The sequence below is a fragment of the Myotis myotis genome, unplaced genomic scaffold (genome assembly GCF_014108235.1).
Source record: "Myotis myotis isolate mMyoMyo1 unplaced genomic scaffold, mMyoMyo1.p scaffold_m19_p_5, whole genome shotgun sequence".
In the NCBI taxonomy this organism is placed as follows: domain Eukaryota; kingdom Metazoa; phylum Chordata; class Mammalia; order Chiroptera; family Vespertilionidae; genus Myotis; species Myotis myotis.
Genome location: NW_023416357.1, coordinates 39,972,786 through 39,994,851, shown reverse-complemented (window position 1 = coordinate 39,994,851; position 22,066 = coordinate 39,972,786). Strand labels below are relative to the sequence as shown.

Here is a 22,066-nt window from a genome sequence, read left to right as displayed (position 1 = left end):
GATTTTTAGAAATTGCAGGGTTTGTGTTATCAGATCACTTTTCTATATTTTAATGTGAGGTAAGGAGGAGGATTGTTCAGAAATGATGCTAAGTTAACTAGACAGGGAACTGAGATTGGGGGCTCGTTTTATCCCTGCAGGAACCTGTAGCCAAACTCAGCTTCCCACAGGATTGCTAGTGTTCCTTCCCCCTGGCAGGGTAAACTCACTTCCTACAGGCTCCAAAGATGGTAAGTGCTGAGCAGCTGGTGTTCTGTAAAGAGGTGGCACCACATCTAGACCCTCTCTGGTGCCTTTTTACTGAAAAGGTTCCTCCCATGATTGCCCTTGAGAAGGAAGAGCAAGAAGGGGCAGGGTTTCATGATTGAATCTCAGACCCACACTGTCCATAGTGTATCCAGTTCCTGTCCTCTCTCTCCATGAGAACAGGAGGAGTTTGGGGGACTTGTGGATTCTTTTCTTTATTGACCCTGCCTCATACATTTCCCCTTTTCCCCGATAACACTATTCTTTAACCCCTGCCCTATAATGTGGTAGAATTTATCCTGAGTCTTGGTACCTGACAGATAGGACTGAGAATGGACCCACATTACATGACAAATAAGTGAGTCTGTAATTATGTCCTGACATATTCCTCCCCTGCCCCCTGTAGGAATCTGAAGTAGAGCCTATGAATGGTGAAGTAATGGATGATACTATTAAGACCTCTCTTATAATTGAAGAGGAGGACTCCACTAGTGAAGTTTTAGATGAAGAATTTAAATTGCAGCCTTTTAATTCCAGTGAAGACCCTACAAATCTAGTTCCGCTGGTGGTAGAATCTTCAAAACCCCCCGAGGCTGTTGCACAGGATAAGGTAAGAGGGAAATAACCTAATATTTTGTTTGCTTTGTTAATTCTCACCCAAGGATATTTTTTCCATTGATTTTTTAGACAGAGTAGAAGGAAGGGGGTGAGACAGAGAGAAATATCGATGTGAGAGGGACAAATCGATTGGTTGCCTCTCACATGAGCCCCTGGGAGTAAGCCTGCAACCGAGGCCGTGCCCTTAACCAGAATTGAACCCTGGACCTTTCAATCCGTGGGCTGATGCTCTAACCACTGAGAAAACTGGGTTGGGCTAACCTAACATTTTATAGTTAACATATTCTAGTGTTGGTGACATGGCAAGGGCAGAGTAGTATGTATATTTTCCTCCTTTAACATGTACAGTTTCTTTAGAAAAATTAAATTTTATACTCGATTCAGTATTTTACAAAGATGCAATCAGTAATATTTCATAAATTCAAATCTTTATAACCTATTCATTCTTACCAGATTTATGTTTACAAAATGAGTTTTACTTTGTAGGTAAAAGCTTAGAAAAATGGCTAAAAAAATTTTTGCCAAATATTTGAGTACCTATTTGCTTACATGATCATTTTAATTTGTTTTAATTAAGGAGGCATCAGATTAGTGGGAAAAACTTGGACTATTTTAAAAGAAATTTAATTTTTTATTTTGAATATTTAAATGTAAAGCTAAAAAACTATTGTATAGAATTACTTTATTAGCGTCTAGGATAAATAAATGAATAAAATTTCCATTCCCCTTACGTGTCATCTAACAAAACCGTAGTCAAATTTAGTGGGGTGGCACAGTGTCAAGTTCCAAGGGACTCTTGGTTCTGGCTCCAGTAACACCAAGAAAATAAAAACTTTTGAGCTAAAAGTTTTGAAAAATCTTGATATGAAGTTTAAAACATCTTAAGTACTTTTTGAGTTAAAATTATTCTTTTTATGATATCTTTAAAGCAAGAACTTAATGTATGCAAATTATCAAAGACAATTTTGAAGAAATTGACTTGTACTCAGAATATGTACACATGGTTAAGTAAAGTAATGAATACTGAAGTCTTTAAAATGCAGTTTAGTATCATTACATAATGGTTTCTAAGAATAATTTACATAAGGTCTATATTGCACAAGTTTGCTCACCAGGTTTTTATTTTTAGACCTCAAATGTAACTGACTCAGAAGTGTTGTTAAACGAAGGCCCATCTGATGGAAAGGGGCACACAGAAGAGAAACTGCCACAAGTTCCAAGAAAGAAGGCACATTTTGGGAGTTCAGACAATGCTGCCACTATCCCACATGAAGAGCAATCTGACAGTGGTTTTCCAAACTCTGCGGTAGCTGAATTTTCTGAGGAACCGATCTCTGAAAATTTGTCACCCAATACTACTTCCTCATTGGAAGACCAGGTTGAAGAGGGGGTGTCCGAGCCCCAGGAAACATCTCCAGCTGTTCCTCAGAGTTCTTTGATAGAAGTTGAACTTGAAGATGTGCAGTTTTCACAGAATGCAGGACAGAAGAACCAGTCAGAAGAGCAGTCGGAAGCATCTTCTGAGCAACTGGATCAGTTTACACAATCAATAGAAAAAACTGTGGATAGCAGCTCAGAGGAAATAGAAGTGGAAGTGCCTGTTGTAGACAGGCGGAATTTAAGAAGAAAGGCCAAAGGATACAAAGGACCCGCTAAGAAGAAAGCCAAGCTGACCTGAATGAAGAAACGCAGATCACAAATCCTCTTTGTAACATAACTGTTTTTAAGATATGGTAATAAATAGCACGGGGCACAGGACAAAAATTCCAGAATTTCACTCTGAGCTTATTTATGATGCTGTTTTTCCCTCCTTCTTAGGACTTAGGATTCACCATTGTTTTTAATTTTCAGGTTACTTTGAGTAAATACAGTTTTTTAATTTTTATTAACCATGTTTTGATTTGGGGAAACCAGATCATACTGTATTTTCTTTAGTAGTTGGGGCCATCTGACTATTAATATTTCAGGATATATAAATTAAAAAACAAAGTAGTAGGCTTTTCATTGTGAGGATTACAGAAATCTTTTACACTTGAGTTTTAAATAGTAAACTTGGGGAGTGTTCTAGAAGTTTTAGCTTAACTATCAAAACTAATCACCATTTTAAAAAATGTAGGCATGCCTAAACAAAAATGGCAGTAAATTAGAATAATTTCGACTAAATGAGAGCACAAATACATAAATTTTTGGTCAAAGGTTTATGAGGGCGGTATTTTGGCCTCTTAATTCATTGTAGTTTAGATGCAGTTTCTTCATTTGACTTTTCCGAATAGGTACAAACTTTCCAACTCACTCCTTATAACATCTAATATTAACAGTAGTGCTAGGGATTTAACTCTGGCATGTAGGTACTAATATAATTATTTAAATTTTCTTTTGAAGTTGGGAACTATACTTTTGTCTTCACCTAGTTAACACATATACATTAGAAGAGGCCCCTTCCTAAGAGTTCTTCTTAATCCTGCTATTGCCCTTATTCTAGAATCTTATTTATATTCCTCTCAGCGTTCATCCACTTCCCTCACAGAGTGAATCCTGTCAAAAAATCTGCCTGCCTGCCTGCCAGCTTATGCCCTCAGCATCACTTTGGGTAGGTATGAAACTACGCCCCACTTAGATCTGGATGACAGCAGTAACGCTGCCCTAGGAACTGTTACCAGAGCTTAAGTCAAATTGAGGCTTTGTCCCTTCGGTCTTGCTTTTACTCTTGATTTGTTTTGAGGACAGGTTACAAGCCAGCCTGTTCATTGTGTTGCCATAGCAAAGGCCTTTGCCCAGGAAAACTTAAAAACAACAAAACCCTCAATTGTTAATTTTTGTAGAGTAATTTATTTAGATATGAACAAAATGGTTATTCTTAGGATCCAAAGAGAAATTCGAAATAATACCGCTCTTTGGAAGTATTATGTGTACTCAGATGTGTACTTAAGTTGAAGAATGCTTTGAGACCACTTAGATTGTTTTTAAAACAGGCTTGGTTCATTATGAAAAAATGAGTTAGAACTTTTTGTCATTATTTGACAAATAATGCTAAGGATTGATGTTAAATGTTTTTTAGTCCACAGTCAAGTTATGTCATTACATTTTTCAGGGGGATGTTGGTATTTTAGAAAGATCCAAGTTCTTTAAGCAGGCAAAATGGCAAACCTTCCTATTCATTGTAAAATTTTGAGTACTTGTATCCCCAAATTTTCTTTAATTATTGGTTGGGATAAGCCAGATTTAGGGCTAAATGAAAATTACAGCACTTTGGCTGTTTTCTCAAAAAATAAAAATGCTAAATAAGTGAAAGAAAAAAGTATGAGTAGTACTAATTCCCTATCAAATGTTTACGTTCTTACATGTTGTATGAAAAACATTTGTTAAAACCACAAATAGGGAATTAAAGATTAAGATTTAGTGAGTTCTTATTCTTAACCTTTCCATTTTAAATTTATAAAAATCCAACACTTATTTTACTTGGGATTATTTTCTCTTCAAAATACTTTCTATAAAAAGGTGGAATTTAAGAAGGTTGAAATCACTGACAACTCTTGATGTGTGAATATGGTTACTGAGTCTACAAAAAGAAATGGTTATTCATGTGATTGCCAGGGACTAACAGTTGAACTTGTTTGGTTTATTCTTAAACAAGATGTGCATTTTAGGCAATTTCAAAACTTTTTGTTCAGCACACAAGAAAACTTGTTACATGTTGTCTGGCAGAAAAATGTTATTTTGGCGCTTATAGATAGTAAAGGAGGAAAAGTGAGTCACATGAAAAACCCTAACATTCACATTCAGTAACATGCTTTTTTTTTCAGTAAATGAGTTCTATACTCAGTGAGTATAGAATTTATAACAAAATATATCAACTAGAAAACTAAATAAAACTTAATCAGATACTTGTTTTTGCAAATCGTTAGTAAAACTTTCAGAACTAGAGGACAGAAATTTGATTTCAAACAGCTAGTCCAGTTGTTGAGTATCCAGTCACATTCTGTAATTCTTTGTGGATTGTTTTGTTTAGAAGTCTTATTCGTGGAGAAGGAAGTTCACTTTAGTTTGTGTAAATATGTATTTCCTTGTGTAATATAGAGCAGTTATTAACAAAATTTTAGTTCTTTTAAGTTTATTCAATTGCTGGACATCACAGAAATAAGTATATTTAAGAATTTATTATAAAGCTCTTCTACAGCTTTTAAAGATGAGGGTCTATTATGATTTTTTATAAAATCAAATAGCATGACAGACTATCAGTCACTTGCTTAAATTGTGTCTCTATTCATGGTGTTTTCCATTAAGTACAGAGAATTATCACAGGAAAGACAACTACAGTGATTAATGGTTCACTTTTTGCTGACCACCAGAACACCATGCTACCTAAAATGGTTTTAGTGACTTTAGAAAATTATCTTGGTGGGTTGTGATTGCATCAGATTGAGAGTTTACGTAGCATCTGATATCTGCTCTTATGTTCTGCTTTACCCTTAGGGATTACCTTCTAAATTTGGTCACACCAGCAATCTGAAACAGAATCTTAAAGTGTAAATAAAGAATTTATATTGACATTACTCATCCATGTGACAGTATTTTACAAATATATTTCTGCCTGGTATGTCCACTAACATCAGTATTGTTCAAGGTGTTATCCGGTATTTCATGGATGCGATGAGTTACGTTTCTGTCAATATCAGGCTTTGTATAAGTTAATTTGCTTATTTTAAAAAACATCTCAGTTCTGTAGCATCATGGGCTTACCTTTAGTCAGTGTTTTCTTTCACCTTCCAAAACCTAAGTCGTTCATTTCTATTAGTGGCAAAATCATGTTAAAACTAATTGTAAGAAAGGTTAAGCTTCTGTCATTGTGAAGTAATTGTATTATACTGGATAGTCATTCCCAAGGACTAGCCAGCCTTTCTTTTCCTGTGTTCTAAACCTTTTATTGTTTATAGAACTTAGAAAAGATATTACAATATTTAGAATAGCAGGTCTTACTGAAATTTTCTTGGTAGTTGTTTTTTTAGTTTAAAAGTAGTAATTAAACATATATTTTGTGATTGTTCTTGGTCTGTGTTTTGAAATTCTTTCCCTTTTTTCCCTAATTTCATTGATGATGTATTTGGATACAGAATGTGTTCATACTGGTTGTACCTTCAGAACAGATTTTTAAAAATAAACAATTTAAAACAACTATAGATTAATATATAGACACCCTAAAGCTCAAAGCCACCAACATAATTCATATCACAAAGGTGCTTTGACAATTACCCTAAAACATGATCTTTTTTATGTGACTACAAATATATTTCTCTTTTAAGGGCATCAGTGCAGTCTTTTTCTTTTTAAAACCATTTTTTCTGGATTTAAACAAATTTCAGACTCTAAAAATAGAAATATACAGTGGGGCCTTGACTTAGGAGTTTAATTCGTTCCGAGACCGAGCTCGTTAACTCAAATTACTGTCAACTCAATGCAAAAAATCGGCTGAGAGACAGCTGCTATCTCAAAAAACTCATTAGTCAGGACACTCGTAAGTCAAGGCCCCACTGTACTACCGAGTTCAGAATACAGAAAATGCTAAAAGTATAAACATTTTGGTGTTTTTCATGTTGCAAGTAGAAAGCACAGTTCCAAGTAGGTGTTACTATATATGGTAAGAGAAGAAAATGTTTAACATACTAACTACTGACTTACTGTCTGAAGAAATTAAGAATTACGGGAGAAAAGATTTATCTAAATTTCTTCTGAATTCGACTTACTGTAGTGTACCTTTTCTCGTATGCCTTCAATGTGAATACTTTATAAACTTAACATTACCAGGTGTGTTAATGCTACATTTTTAGGACTAATGATGAATAAATAATGAGGTGAGGTTTTAGATATGACAGTTTTATAGCGTAGGCCCCATATTAAGTGTGCATTAACTCTTAGGATAAAAGGTGTTAACTACACTGGCTTTCCAGAAATGTTAGATCTGCATGCTGAATACCCACTTATTAAAACAGATAGTTATTGATGAAGTAGGAAACTGTTATAATTGCTTTTTTTAATCATTCAATTTCATGAGCACCTAAGTGATAAACAGACCCCAAAATAAAGACCAATTTGTAAAACTGGGCCATTTTAATGTTCTTTACAATAGAATAAATAATTCTCTTGATGATTGCAGACATGTTAGCTGTTTGATAGCACTCAGAAACATCATAGTAAAGGAATTTTCCTGATTGGTGCATAATCTTCAACAATTACAAAGTTACTTGTATGAAACTGCTGTCAAACCAGTAAGACTGCATTTATGCACCCATCATTTTCAGGATTGTTGGTAACCTGAGCATATTTTCCTAAGGAAACAAAATGAAGAAAAAGAGGGATGTTAGCTAATAAAAACTTTAAAAAATATAACCTTTGCCCCAATATTTCTAATTTACTACTTTTAAGAGTTATAGAAGATACTAGAGGCCCAGTGCATGAATTCGTGCATGGGTGGGGTCTGGCTGACCCACCCCCGATCCAGGTGGTTGGCTGACCGGCCCCACCCCCTGGTTGAACTCCTGGCCAAAGGGACAATTTGCATATTAGCCTGTTATTATATAGGATTCTTCCCTTTCAAAGAACATTCAAGTTTAGGAATATCTGGGCATTAAAAGCAGAAAAGCAAGAAAATGAGGAAAAGGAATTTATAATTACATGACATTTTAGTTTTTCATTACCACTGAAAGAGTGTGGCTGTTTGATATATGCTTTCCTTCTTCCACTCACGGTTAATTTATTATATTCCAATATTTTTTAGTTATAACCATATCTTGGCATCTGTTTCCCTGGTAATTAATTTCTTTTTAAATATAGCATCAAAGTCTAGCAATGTAGTACATCTCATATAACTGAAACTAAGTTAAATTATATTCATAACTACTTTTTCTACAAAAAGTATTCTTCCTAAAGATATAAATCTGCTTTACATCAAGTGTGAACTTATCTATGTCTTCCACATTACAGTTTGCTGTGTACTTTATGTCAACTTGAAAATTTGTTTTTAGGATTACAAGAGCAGCATCCCCATACTAACAAATTTACTTACCCCAAATAACCTTGCCTCCTTGTGTCACAAGGCCCAACTCACTCACGTTCACCTCGATGACAGTACCTTTGGTAATAACACCCAAGGTTGTATAAAGTGGGGAGGAGGGATTCTTCTTTACACCAAGTATTGGCAGGCAAAAGGTAGCTTTCAGTTCAGGATGTGTTACATGGGCCTTCTTGAAACGTAAGCCCTAGTAAGTCAAATGCAAGGATGTTTGAGTCCAAAAGGTTAACAATGAGTAATGGTCTTTTTTTGCTTATCTTTTCCAAGTCTCAAAAACAAAAAACAAAAGAATTGAAAGTAAAATCTTAAGGCATCAAATAAAAATGCAATTCTACAAACTAAAAATCTCAGTTACAGAATAAATTTCCCTATAGTTAATTCTACAGACTAAAAATCTCAGTTACAGGATAAATACAATTACCCTACTTTTTTTAAAACAATAAAAAAAAGATTAGCAGGCTAAATGACTTGTTCACAGGTTAAATGGTGTATGGATGCAATCAAATTTAAGCATTCTGATTCCAAGTCTTTATGTACCTCAGCTAACTTCCATGATGAAAGTTGTTAGCTTTCTTTGCACTGATGGTAACACTGGTCAAGGACTGGAAGAGACCATAGTCACCCAGTCACCTCGATGTGGTCTTTAGGAATGTGGCATGTTAAAAAGCCACAACACTTTGCAGTCTCTTGAATGCGATAATTAACTAAATAGAGGTAGGCAGCAAATGATACTAAATCAAGTTCTTAGTAAAGGACTCATTAATCAAGCTGGCAAGGAACCATTCAGAATGCCATCTGGTTAATTCACAAAATATGTATCTGCCAAGCTACTGAGTCTAGAACAACCTGACTGGCATGTCCTCTCTCTGTAGAACAGATAAGATCACCAAATTGTATTTAGAAGATTATGAATATGAAATCAATTAAGGGGAGTCCATGATGGAATCTAGAGATTGGTGGATGGGATGATTTCCATAAATGACCTAAATTGAGCATTTTAAGCTTTGCAGGCCATATGGTCTCTGTTGAAAACTACTCAAATTCTGCAGAAAAAAAATAGCCATGGACAGTATCAACAGGCATGACTGTGTTCCAATAGAACTTTATTTATAGAAACAGCCTGTTTGACATTTTAATCCATTAAAAATTCAGGTTGAGAGCTAGAGTGACACTGCCAACTTTCCTCTGATTCTTTGTTTCTCTAAGCAGGCTGGGTACCCAGTTGGGAGAATAATTCAGTCTGTTTAAAGGCTTTTGTAAAAATGTATCTTCAATTATATTTGGTTGTGGTGGGGGGTGGAGGGGATTGGAGGGGAAGGGGAGAAATAGGTCGACTGGTTTTGACCATTACTGCTGTCAATAAGAAAGTAAAGTCCCACTTTTACATTAAACTTGCTTAATGCAATGTTTGCATACTGAATGTTTTCAAGCATTAAGCTACTCACCTTAGTAAACCAGAATTGACTCTTGAAAACAGCCCTACTCAAGTTTTTTAACTGCTCTCAGACAAGAGTCAGGCATATAGATCACTTACTGAATGAATAAAATTACTTCATGTGGAAAATGAAGATCCTAATAAGCCATTTTTAAAAGTGAAGATTCACTGACAACGTAATGGAAATTCTTTTTTTCATCTCAAATCTCTTATGAAACTGAAGACAAGATTTTGATGATAGTGGAAAAGTCCTAAGCAATCCTTTAAAATTTAAAATAACAAAAACAATCTTAAAATGTCTTTCAAGCTATACTAGTATTTTATATCAATTTAGGAATTTCAGGAAACGAATGTACTTTATCTAGTTTAATACAGGAACTAATATTTAAGCCACTGCACTCTTGCAAGGGACTTACCATTGGCCTAATGAACCTTTCATATTTAGGTGGTTTTCGAGTAAAGCCATCTCCAACAAAGCAGACTTTAGTAACCATCCTCTTCCATGCTTTTTTCTTTCTCTTTCCTGTTCGAATAACTTTTAATACCTCTGTTTCTCCCTGGGCACGAACTTTGGGCAAAGGGACTTCCCATTTTCCCTAAAAATAGACCACAGTTAAAATTTACATTGTTAGTAAAAGACAATGGGAATAAGAAGTCATGCACGTTTTAGTTGTACAAAGCCGTACTTCACTTTTTTCCTTAACCAACAAGATCATGGCTCCAATGTTTTCTAGAGGTCTGCACTGTTTCCTTACAAACCCCCGAATAATTGAAACTAGTTTACATATCATAGGTACGTTATTAAATAAAATGGTTTGCTTAAGCTAAAAATCTTAAAGCTTTGTTATGGATGAAAAATACCACCTGTACTAAGGCAATGACTTCTTAGGCAGTATATGTGCTTACTACTAAAGTGTAAAACTGGAAGACTGTCTTTTAACCTATCTTTGTATTTCTACCTCAAATGGATTTTTAGAATGCATTACTAGACAAAATGCATCACCAGATATTTTGTACTTCCCTAGAATGCACATTAAATTCTGTGAAAAAACTGAAGAAGTGAAAGACAGTAGGAAGAATTCTGGACTTATTACTAATGCAAAGGTCTGAGAGGTTATTCTACCAATTCATAGACACGTGACCATGCAGATGATTTACAACCTCCCAGACTCCAATCTCTTCATCTGTAAAATACGGAGGGGATAGCTAGATAGTCTCTAAAGTTTCTTTCGGTGCTAAAGTTCTACCATTCTCATTTTGGATAATTACGTAACAAAAAACCCGCAGTAACATCTTAAAAATGAAATTTGGAGACTGTGAAAGTTCTTTAAATATAGTTACCACATATCCTACTGCTTCCTGGATTTCTACTGATCTACCACCAAATGTGTAAGTAGCATCTATGCCTTTCCTCCATTTTTAGCAGAATTTAACACTAAGCACAATCCAGAAAAAATTTTTAAGAACTGCTGAATTTTTATTTGTGTTCAATCACCTGGGGATGTTTCTCACTATCCAACCTTTCCTTTTTTAATAAATATATTTTTATTGATTTCAGAGAGGAAGGGAGGAGAAACAGAAACATCAATGATGAGAGAGAATCACTAATCAGCTGCCTCCTGCACGCCCCTCACTGGGGATCGAGCCCGCAACCAGGCATGTGCCCCTGACTGGAATCGAACCCTTCAGTCCACAGGCCAGTGCTCTATCCATTGAGCCAAACTGGCTAGGGCTCCACTATCTAACTTTTAACCCAATTTTAACACACTGCACGGCAGCATAAACAAGCAGCGGTTGTCTCCTTCTCCACAAAAGCACAGTATTAGGAGCTGTCAAGTTTAGGAAGCTGTTAAAATACTAAATTTGAGATTCACTGCTTACTCACTTTTTGTTTTTAAATAATTTTTTAAAAACTAAAGATTCGTTGTTTTCTAATAAATTTTCAAGAAAACTAATACTAAAATGTGCTTGCTGGCTGATGAGAAAGCAATTATATTACTTAAACATTTTACACAAAATGAAATTTACAAAGACTTCTACATCTAAGTGAGAATAGTTGGACTTCATGTTTACAATTAAACTGGGCACTGGTCCGAATGTAGTGAGTTATCACAAACAACTGTACACAGTCTGTTACAATTAAACTGAAAAAACAAATCAAGCCCCTCAAATTTGATTTTAATTCTCCTGAACAAAAAAAAGGTAAAGACTTAATTTTTTATTGCTTACCGCTTTTTCTTTTCGTTTTTGTTTAATCATATTGGAAAGTACTTTAGCCCGGGACTGTCCCTCTCTGTCCAGTAGATATGCAGGTACTGCTCCTTGTGGAGTCTTTTCATCATTCTTTTGTTTGGTGTTTCGTTTTTCATGCATCTTGATACTACCAAAAAGGGAAAAGATTCAACATTACCATTTTTAATAACTTACTCAAAAGATGTTAACTTGCTACAACAAACGATCACTTACGTCTTTTTCATCTGTATTTTCTCAGCATGGCGCTGTTTATGGTAGAGCTTAGCCTTCAGACCAATCATCTTTTTCGCCTTCTTTGAACGTTCGTGAGCTTCTCGACCTTCCTTCTTTCTCTTTTTCTCATGGTAATCCAAACGGTATCCATAGCGCTTCCGGTGTAACTCAATATACTCGTTTTGTGGCTATCATGATACAAGAAATGTTAACTTTAATTTCTTTTGAGCAACATATGAGATACAGAAGATTCTATCTCACCCAAATGTTCTCTTCCTTAAGTAACACTTGCAGTATTATCTATTATCATGATATATGTTAAATAAATTTTGATCGTGGATGATATTAGGCATCAGGATATACATTTAATAATCTCAGTGAAAGTTACTGTTCACTGAAGGGAACTGCCCAAAATCCACTTAACTATACCAAAGGGATGATCTGATTCAGGAGCTCACACAGTTGTCAGTTTTGACAAACTATACAGTTGTTTAAGCACCAAAATCAAGATAGAAAATATTTCCAACCCCCAGAAAGTTGCCTTGTGCCACTTGGCAGTCATTCCTCTTTTACTGCCTCCAATCTGGTTTCTTTTGCTCTAGTTTTGCCTTTCCCAGAATGAAATGCAAATGGAATCTACAATATCTACCTGTTGCATCTCGCTTCTTTCACTTAGCATAAGGCTTTGGAGATTCCCCACATGTTGCATGTATTAGCACTTCCTTTACTTCGCTGCCAAGTAGTATCCATTGTATGGACAGACCACCATTTGTTTATCCACGGACCAGTGATGGATACCTGTTTCCTCCTACTTTTTAGCGAATAAACATGCATATACCTCTTTGGACATATGTCCAATGTTCTGAAGTGGCTGTACTATTTTGCATTTCACCAGCAATGTCTGAGATCCCCTTTGCTTTTTAACTGCCTATTTTATATGCCAATTCTGTTTCAATATGAAGCCCCAGTCCATTTGGATTTTAATACTGCAAAAATAAAATAATGACACAAAGCCAACTCCACGGAGAATAATGCTAAGTAGCAGGGTACTATGCATCAGGTGTGGTGTTTTCAACTGCTAGCACACAAACTGCAGCAACCAGGTGCAAGGTACGTGGAATTTATGTTGCACAGAAACAGAGTACAGCTGTAGTAGGACCTGGCAGCCAGGCGTGGCTGTGAGCCGGCCAGTGCCAAGGCATGCCCTCAGCTTCCTCAGCAGTGAAATGAGGTGGCGGCGGGCTTAATGCCTACAGCGTAGGGTTATCGCTAGGTTCTGGCACCGATGGCCCCGCAACATATGGTAAAACCAGAAATTTAAAAGAGTGATCCCGTCTTGCTCTCAAGCTTGTGCTCTGGCAAATACCCCATTCTGTGTCCCCAGTGTTAAGGTTTCTTTTCATCCCACGGAGCCGACCCCTCGAGGTCTATTCTCATTCCCTCCAGCTGAACCTCACTTCCGCCTACCACCTCTGACCCCAGCCCCAGCGCCCCAGGGACCCTAGACCCCACCATCTCTGACGCCCCACGTAGCGAGCGCCCGAGGCCACCTCCTTACCATGGTGACGGCCGCCGGGCCGCCGGGTGCAGTCCCCCGGGCGCGAAGAAGCTCTCAATTCTCGGGTTTCAGAGACACGCGAACCACCTCTTCGCAACTCGCGACAGGAAAGGGGCACTTCTCAAACGACCGACTCCAGCGAAAGCTCGACGCATTCGTTCCGAGCTCTGTTCTCCGCCTTTAGCGAGAAGAGCGGAAGTTGTTGGTCGGAGGCGTTTGAGTGTTGCACCACCGGAAGTAGTGTGCTGCAAGTGTCGGGGCAGTGGGGGCAGAAGCGAGAGGATATAGGATCGGTTCTAGAGGCACCACGGCGTTCCCCGAGGTAGGCGGACGTTGCGGCTTGCTGTCTGTGCAGACTTTTGCGCGGCCCGGACTCCCGCTCACAACAGCCTGGAGGGAAAACGCTGGCTTCCGTGATGCGCCTGAACGCCAGGTGGGTACCGAACCGCTTGGCGCGGCTCCGCGTGCCTAAGACCTTGCCCGCCTGGGGCACCGCTGACCTTCAAGGATGCAACAGCCCTTCTTATGCCATCGGGTGTTAAACAGCTTTTAGTGAGCACTGAAGCATTCTCCAGTCTAAGGATGAATAACTCAATGGTTAACCCTGGTAAGATACCACTCTTCTGCCCACGGGGAAGAAGAAAACCACCGAGGTGCCGTAAGTGCTATAGGTCAGAAAAACGAGGCGTTGTGCCAGGCACTGCTGGTAGAAGAGCCCTGCTTTGGGGGAGCTCACAGTAGTGGAGAGAACGTGTAAATACCCTATTTGTCATGAGTGAATATAAACTCCAAGTGTTATAAAAACACCGAGAGGGTAGTATTAAAACTTTGTGGGGAATTAGGAAAGGCTTCCAAGGAGCTTGGAGGTTGAGTAGGAATTTGCCGGGGAGGGGCTTTGGGAACTCCAGGACGCTTTCAGGCGGCGGCGACCGCACAGGTGTAAAGGTGGCAGAGCGCGGCGTGCTGGGGAATTCTGGTACAGCTCCCCAGCGTAGAGCAGGGAATAGGAGAGTGCAGAGCTGTGAAGGGAGCTGGGGTAGATTTATGATAAAAACCTTAAGGAAGGAAGTGACAAGATGTGGTTTATTTGAAGGTATGTGTTAATGGATTAAAACAGCATTTCCCACTTGAGTGATTTGAGGACTACCTTGTAAGACTGGTCATAGATGAATGTCACCTGTGTTATTTACTTCATATTTTACTATGTTATATTATTTACTTAACATTTCCCCATACATTGTCTTATGTAAACTAATTTAACTTCATCACATCACCTTAAACAACACTGTGTATAAAATCACAGGATTTGTTGGCTATTTTTTCTAATTATTTAGTAAACAATTTTTTTTTTTTTTTTGGTCTATAACCTAAAATAATGATGGGCACTCTCTTTGGGAAACACGGTGTTGGAGTAAGTGTCTCAAAATTTTTGGTCTATTGGAACCCTTCACACTCCTAAAAATGATTCAGAACTCTAGAGAGGTTTGTTTATATGGGTTATAATTGATATTCAAATATTAGAAATTAAAGCAAAACGTTAAAATATTTTAGTCACTCATTAAAAAGTTATACGTCCATTAAATGTTAATGTAAGTAATAAGTTTTATGAAAAATGCCCAGTTTCCAAAACAAAAATAGTTTGAAGAGTGTTTTACTTTGGTTTACAATTTTGTAAGTCTCTTTAATGCAGTGGTTGTGAACCTTGGCTGCATATTAGAATCACCTGGGAATCTTTTTAAAATCCTGATTTCTGGGCCCCATCCTCCAGAAATTCTGTTTCTTTGTTACTAATGTTGTGGCTCCACCCCAAAACAAAGAAACAGAATTTCTGAAGGATGAGGCCCAGAAATCAGGATTTTAAAAAGATTCCCAGGTGATTCTAATGTGTAGCCAAGGTTGACAACCACTGCTTTAATGTCTGATGTAGTAGAAAACAGCTGGCATCTCATTCCTGCTTCTGTATTTGTTACTATATATCTTTTTAAAAATTTTTTGGTTGAAGTGTAAGAAGATTCAGCCTTATACATACATGTATTTATGATTGGGAAAGGAAAGATTATTTTAATTATCTTTTCAGAAAATTGTGGACGCTGTAGTAGGCTTTGACTAGTGATAGTTTCTTAAAGGTTAGTTGCCATGGGAAAGCAAATCATACTAGTGAACTTTTTCTGTTCTGTTATGTTAGAATCCATTGTTCTATTTTAGAAGAGATCTAACGTGCATGATTTTGCAAACATCCTGCACTTTGGCGTTAGAAATGAAGAGGGAGTGGATTCAAGATATATTTAGGAAGTAAAATCAAAAGGATTTGGTGACTTCCTGAATATGGATAGTGAATATTTCTGTCTTAAGATACAGAAAAAAGCAAATTTAAGAGGAATAATAATCTTTTGACATGGCTTCTTACATAATATTGGGCACACTGGTTTAACCCTATCTGTTTTTGTCTCTCCATCCAATCAAATGCTTCCATGCATTTCTCATAGCTTTGTTAGTGTACTCGAAACATAGAGAACATTTACTAACATATTTAGTAAATGTTTTAAAACTAAAGATGCTTAGTTTCTATAATTATAGAAGAGGACTTGCTTTTGTATATTTTTTTACATATTTATGGTAGAAAAAATCAGAATATACGGATAATTAAAAAAGTTATATTACCAATGAAAAATTACCGACATGTAGGTAGATGTTTAACCTTTCTATACTTAATTCTATACATTTTACATAAAAATTTTGGTTGGTATGATATATTTTTATAATTTAAATAAATCTTTTTCTATACTATCTTTGTATATTTTTTTGAAGAATTAAAAGCATGTTGAAAAGAACAAGGAACACTTTAAGCTTGGAACTGTATTCCTCATGTTTAGTCAGAATTTCCATTTTCTGAAAAATGCATTGTTTTTGATAGCTAAAAATATTGTTCCTACTTTTTAAAAGTAATACATTTTCACCACATATCTACATACGCCTTACATATGTATTACTGACATGGAATATGTAAACTTAGTTTTATAATCTTGTATATTTCTTTTTCAGAGGATAACAGTTTAGAGGGCCAAGATGTTGTCCAACTTGAGGATATTTGCAGTGAATCATAAGAAAATATCCAGCTTGCACATTTGTGTAAGTTTTTCTTGTAAAATTAAATATACTTCATTTACTTTATTTCCCAAAGGAGATAGATAGATAGATATATATATATCTTTTTTACAGGTATGGGAGAACCTGTAACCAAGAAGAAGCATGCCTTATCATTAGTTTATAAATTCATTTTACTGCTTTAAAACCACCTTTGCAGCATTTTGAAGAATATCTATTTCTGTATTCCATTTTGAGGTCATTAGTGGCCCAAACAATTACAGTTTTTCTCTAGTGTTTTCATTGCTAATGCTTTTAGACTACACACACTGTCTTACCTTGATCATTACCTTGGTGAAAATTTTAATAGCTTTGAGTTTCTTCTTTACTTTTAAAATATTTTCCTAGGATAATAGTGCTTTATTGCTAGAAACTTGGTAACTAATGAAGAAATAATATAGAAGGCACAAGCTTTTATATTCCATGATGATATAAAAGGCAGTTTGTGGCAGCCCCAAATCATTACATACTCTTAACTGTAACAATTCCAAATACATTGTCAGCCATTAAATGTGTATCTAGTGGTCCAAGTATAAATTGGGATGGAGAATATTCAGTATCTACGTGGGACCATTCGAAGATTCCTGGGCAACTTTTTAAAATGCCAGCCCCTGCTTCCCCCACCCCAATGTTTTTTTGTTTGTTTGTTTTTTAATTGATTTCAGAGAGGAAGGGAGAGGGAGTGATAGAAATCTCAATGATGAGAGAGGATCCTGCACACTCCCCCACAACTAGTGATGGAGCCTGCAACCCGGGCATGTGCCCTTGACCGGAATCGAACCTGGGACCCTTCAGTCCACAGGCAGACGCTCTATCCACTGAACGAAACCTAGGGCCCAAATGTTTTTTAAAAGCTTTCCAGGTGATTCTAATCTGTAGGCACTCTTTTAAATCCTGAAAACATCCAATAGTTTTAGAGTTCATGACCCCCACCATCTCTTTGCAGTTGAAGGAGTAGCCAGTGAGAGACCTTTTTAATATTAATGAGTCTCTGGAAACTTCAGGATCTTGGTTCTCAAACTGTAGCTATCAGCATCACCTGGAGAGCTTGTTATAACACCGATTGTTCTGCCCCATCTCCACAGCATCTGGTTCCGTTGTTTGGAGTGGGTCCTGAGAGCTTGTCTTTCTATCAAGTTCTCTGTGATGATAAATGCTGCAGGTCTAGGAGAACTGGCATCTAAGGTCAGCTTAAAATAGCAAACTAGTCTTAATTTTATTCTTTGTCTTTCCTGTAGTATAATTTGGGTTGTCACTTTTAAAAAGAATTGGAGTTAATAAATTGGGACTGCTTTAAGGAGATTTAAAGTATTTTGTCCTCTGACAAAGCATAGTTACGATGTTAAAACTACTGTAATGAGTCATGCTGACAAAGTTAATGTCGTTTCTTTTTCTCCTCACTAGAATATGTATTGCTCTAGAATGAGAGCAAGTTTAAAACGAATAAAGCCACTTGTGCCTCTTGGAAGAAGTTACAGTTCCCTGCCAGGTAATACTGTTAGATTCTTCTCATTTTACTTACATTGCTTGCTTCTCTCTACCTCTTCCCTCTTCGTCTCCTTTCCTCCCTCCTTCTCTCATTGACCCCTCCTCGTCCTCTCTCCCTTTCCTCCTCTCCCTTCTCCTCCTTTCTCCTCCCCTTCCTCAGTCTCTCTCTCATTTGTAAGCGTCTCCCTTATTCAGGGGCTCCAACCATTTTGGAAATAGTGGCTCCTTTTACTTCTTGGCTATTTCCTTGAGATTATCAGGAGTAGGGAGTATTCTGATAGATGTCAGGAGGGAACACCAATAGACTTCTTCATGCTCCTCATCTGCTGGTCATCCTAATAAGCCGAATGAAGGGAAGGGTTGAGTCAGCTTTAGTAGCTGGCTCAAAAGTTTAGCAGGTGAGTCTACTTGTAGAGTGCTCTTGCTGAAAATTGATTTTCTAGTACATTTCTAGTTTTTATACAAAAGTGTTTTCTGTCAATAGAGCTTTACCAGAATAATTTATTTTGAAGGTTCTTGAGAAGTAGTTTGGTTAACTCTCTATCTGGGATAGTTTAGGGTAGCTAATAGGCTATTAAAAGCTGGGAGCCTGATACAACTTAACAAAAGGAAGATTAAACAATCCATTCAAAAAAGGGCAAAGGACCTAAAAAGACACTTTTTGAAAGAGGCCAAGAAACATATGAGAACATGCTCAAAGTCACTAATCATCTGAGAAATGCAAATCAAAACAACATCTCACCCCTGTCAGAATGGCTATCATCAACAAATCAACAAACGACAAGTGCTGGAAAGGATGTAGAGAAAAAGGAACACTTGTGCACTGCTGGTGGGAATGCAGACTAGTGCAGCTACTGTGGAAAACAGTATGGAGATTCCTCAAAAAGTTAAAAATGGAACTCCCATTTGACCCAATAATCCCACTTCTAAGAATATATCCCAAGAAATCAGAAACACCAAGCAGAAAGGATATATGCACCCCTATGTTCATAGCAGCACAATTTACAATAGCTAAGATTTGGAAACAGCCTAAATGCCTATCAGCAGATGAGTGGATTAAAAACTGGTACATCACAATGGAATACTATGCTGCTGTAAAAAAAAGAAGGAACTCTTACCATTTGCAGTAGCATGGATGGACCTGGAGAGCATTATGCTAAGTGAAATAAGCCAGTCAGAGAAAGATAAATATCACATGATTTCACTCATTTGTGGAATATAATGAACAACATAAACTGATGAACAAAAATAGAGCCAGAGAAAAAAATATTTTAGAATATAATAGAAGTAATCCTGTTATTTGCAGATTTTTAATATTGCCTACAACTTTCGTGATATTATACTGTGTGTATAGTCTCAGTAATATTTAAAATCATTTTTCTTGAAATATTAATGTTTATTGCATGTAAATGGCTAATTATTTTGTATCTACAATGTGGTAATAGATATATTTTGTATATTGAAAATAAAATAAAAATTCTATGAAAAATATAAAAAATAGAAAAAATAAAAGCTGGGAGCCCGAGGAACTGACTGCTCCCAATTCTGAAAGTTCTTCTTATGCTTGAAGTAAGCAAGCATATGGGAGACTTGATGAAACTAGTTTCATTCTTTTGTTCTTCTCATTACCCATCTTTGTCACGTGAGAAAAATAGAGTAAAAATACTGATTGTCTTTGTTACTTCTTTTTTTTTTTTTTTTTTTTTAAATATATTTTATTGATTTTTTACAGAGAGGAAGGGAGAGAGACAGAGAGTTAGAAACATCGATGAGAGAGAAACATCGATCAGCTGCCTCCTGCACATCCCCCACTGGGGATGTGCCCGCAACCCAGGCACATGCCCCCGACCGGAATCGAACCTGGGACCCCTCAGTCCGCAGGCCGACGCTCTATCCACTGAGCCAAACCGGTTTCGGCTGTCTTTGTTACTTCTAAGGGCATGTGAATTTAATGGCCTGCATTATTGATGTGAATCTAAGTTGCTGTATTTTGCTCATGCAAAATTATCTGTAGCAATACAGATTATCTTTCCAGCTTCAAATCTCCATGGGGTTTCCAAAATATAATACAATTCTTACTATAGAAATTTGGGAAAACTGGTTTAAACAGCAGGAAGGTCTAGATTAAATTTATAAATGTAAGTGCATTGTTGTTTTAATGTTATCAATAAAATATAATACTTTGTAAATTGATTTTCTAGTGCATTTCTGGTTAACATAGAGTTAAACAGAGTAAGTCATTATGGACTTGTTTATTCCAGAAATGCTACTTGGCCTTTTAGAAGTGTTAGATTATTATAGTAGCTTCTGTTCAGTAGCACCTCCCAGCCTGACTCTAAAGGTATTTTGTCCTTGGGATTGCTGAAGGAAGGTAGTTCCAAGTTGTATAGAAATTCATCATCAGCTGTTATGAGGAGTGCTTATCTTTTCAACTCTTGACAATGCAGGCTTATAGGACTGCATTTTATATTTTTCTTTAGTTCAAGATATACTGCCTTAAGATAATTTTTATGAGCATTAATTCTTAATCTGAAGCTCTATTATGGAATTGTAGGTGTGGCAGAGATTGGGGTAAATCTATATTTTTCGAAGGATGTGATTTAGAAATTGATGTTTAAAAACTTTACGTTGTTTTATTGCATATATAGCCTTTAGAAATTTCAGGAAAATAATTTTTAGGTAAATGAGACTTCTATTTAGCTTAGATTTTACTTTAATTAGAATTACAGTATTTGCTTAAAATTACTTTAATTTCTTTCATCTGTAAATTAAAGGAAAATTTCCTAAACAGTTTAATTTTAAACCTTTTTTTCATTAGGTTTAATAGGAAATGATATCAAATCTCTTCGTTCCATCATCAGCCCTCCTATAGCTAAGTAAGTATTGTCTTTTCGTTGATATTGTCTTTTACATAGGCTACCATGAAAAGTTACAGGTTTCTCTCATGGGTTTAATCATTAATCAGCATTGTTAGTAAATGCTCTCATTTCTGTTACTTTTGCCCTACCTTATTATAAGTACATGTTATGTATCTTAGAAGCTATTTTCACAATTGAAAGAAAAAAATTTTAATGTAGGAAGAGCACACTTTTCATAGAAATAAATATAAGATATTTATAAGATTGTAGTTAGTTCTTTTGACACTCATTTTGTCAGAATACTGTGGTCGTGATATATTTTCTATTTTTCTAGTATTTATACCAGCTTCAAAATTTGCACAGCATATTTGGGTTTTACAGTTTTAGTAATGTCCACCTGATAACACATGTCTTTTTTTTCTCCCTTTTAAACAGAATCCGTAATATTGGAATTATGGCTCATATTGATGCAGGCAAAACTACCACCACAGAAAGAATATTGTACTATTCTGGATACACAAGATCACTGGGAGGTTAGAATGGATTCCTCCTCTCCCTATCCCCCATTAGCAAAAACATTATTGGAAAATATTTTGATTAAGAAGTCAACCCAGAGATCTTGAGTATGGCATGGAGGCACTATTATCTAAACCACAACATACAAATAAGGTAGTTGCTACACCCACAAAAGGGTCTTTCTAGGTTCAACTAAATATTCAGACTCATGAGACTGTCTTAGGCCACAATGTGGGCTACTGGTCTATTCAAGCTGTAGGGCAGAAACCATAACTTACCAGCAGACCAGCAAAAGGTGTTTCTTTTGTAGGAGTTCTAAAAGCAGCCTACATGGATATCTGGGAACTGTCGTCTTTGGCCAACAGTGATTGCTTAATTGCAAGGTAACAAGATTTATAGGAGCCACTCTGGCTTAGAAGACTTATGCCCTCTAGAAATGAATCTCTCTTCTTACAGCTCCCTGGACTACCTTCAGGGTTTCCCACAAGGGACATGCCATGGCCTACTCAGGGAAACCTAAAGCTATGTATCTCCATCAGGTATATATAATCCATTTATAGTTCCTCTAATTCAGGTGTAGCTTACCAATCAAAATTTCTCCTAAAAGTTGTGTGCCTAGCTACGTAGTTGACATACTTCTGTTTTCTAGAAGAAAAGAACCAAAAAGTTAA

General features: G+C 36.5%; 3 protein-coding genes across 15 annotated transcripts in view; 2 read left to right on the top strand and 1 right to left on the bottom strand.

Annotated features, from left to right (window-relative positions):
* The window catches only part of FAM169A (family with sequence similarity 169 member A), a 56,185-nt gene extending 52,084 nt beyond the window's left edge, over positions 1-4,101 (top strand). For both annotated transcript variants that reach the window (XM_036310924.1, XM_036310925.1), the window contains 2 exons: positions 653-856; positions 1,994-4,101. In XM_036310924.1, coding sequence (XP_036166817.1) covers positions 653-856; positions 1,994-2,542 — 753 coding nt within the window. In that variant the 3' untranslated portion in view covers positions 2,543-4,101. The remainder of the gene's footprint in view (positions 1-652; positions 857-1,993) is intronic.
* Positions 4,102-6,950: 2,849 nt separating this feature from the next.
* NSA2 (NSA2 ribosome biogenesis factor) lies at positions 6,951-13,540 on the bottom strand. The gene is made up of 6 exons (XM_036310932.1): positions 13,390-13,540; positions 11,832-12,019; positions 11,595-11,745; positions 9,782-9,961; positions 7,925-8,117; positions 6,951-7,187 (listed from the first exon to the last, which is right to left on the bottom strand). The coding sequence occupies exons 1-6, from the start codon at positions 13,390-13,392 to the stop codon at positions 7,120-7,122; spliced, it is 783 nt and encodes a 260-aa protein (XP_036166825.1). The 5' UTR covers positions 13,393-13,540; the 3' UTR covers positions 6,951-7,119.
* A 79-nt stretch (positions 13,541-13,619) lies between these two features.
* Positions 13,620-22,066, top strand: part of GFM2 (GTP dependent ribosome recycling factor mitochondrial 2) — a 61,223-nt gene continuing 52,776 nt past the window's right edge. For 6 of the 12 annotated variants that reach the window (XM_036310914.1, XM_036310913.1, XM_036310915.1 and 3 more), the window contains exons 1-5: positions 13,620-13,822; positions 16,432-16,518; positions 17,938-18,022; positions 20,840-20,897; positions 21,315-21,412. In XM_036310914.1, coding sequence (XP_036166807.1) covers positions 16,456-16,518; positions 17,938-18,022; positions 20,840-20,897; positions 21,315-21,412 — 304 coding nt within the window. In that variant the 5' untranslated portion in view covers positions 13,620-13,822; positions 16,432-16,455. Of the gene's footprint in view, positions 13,823-13,876; positions 13,997-16,431; positions 16,519-17,618; positions 17,719-17,937; positions 18,023-20,839; positions 20,898-21,314; positions 21,413-21,434; positions 21,549-21,705; positions 21,779-21,799; positions 21,935-22,066 lie in introns of those variants that run through there. The other 6 variants (XM_036310916.1, XM_036310917.1, XM_036310918.1 and 3 more) reach the window with 6 other exon arrangements.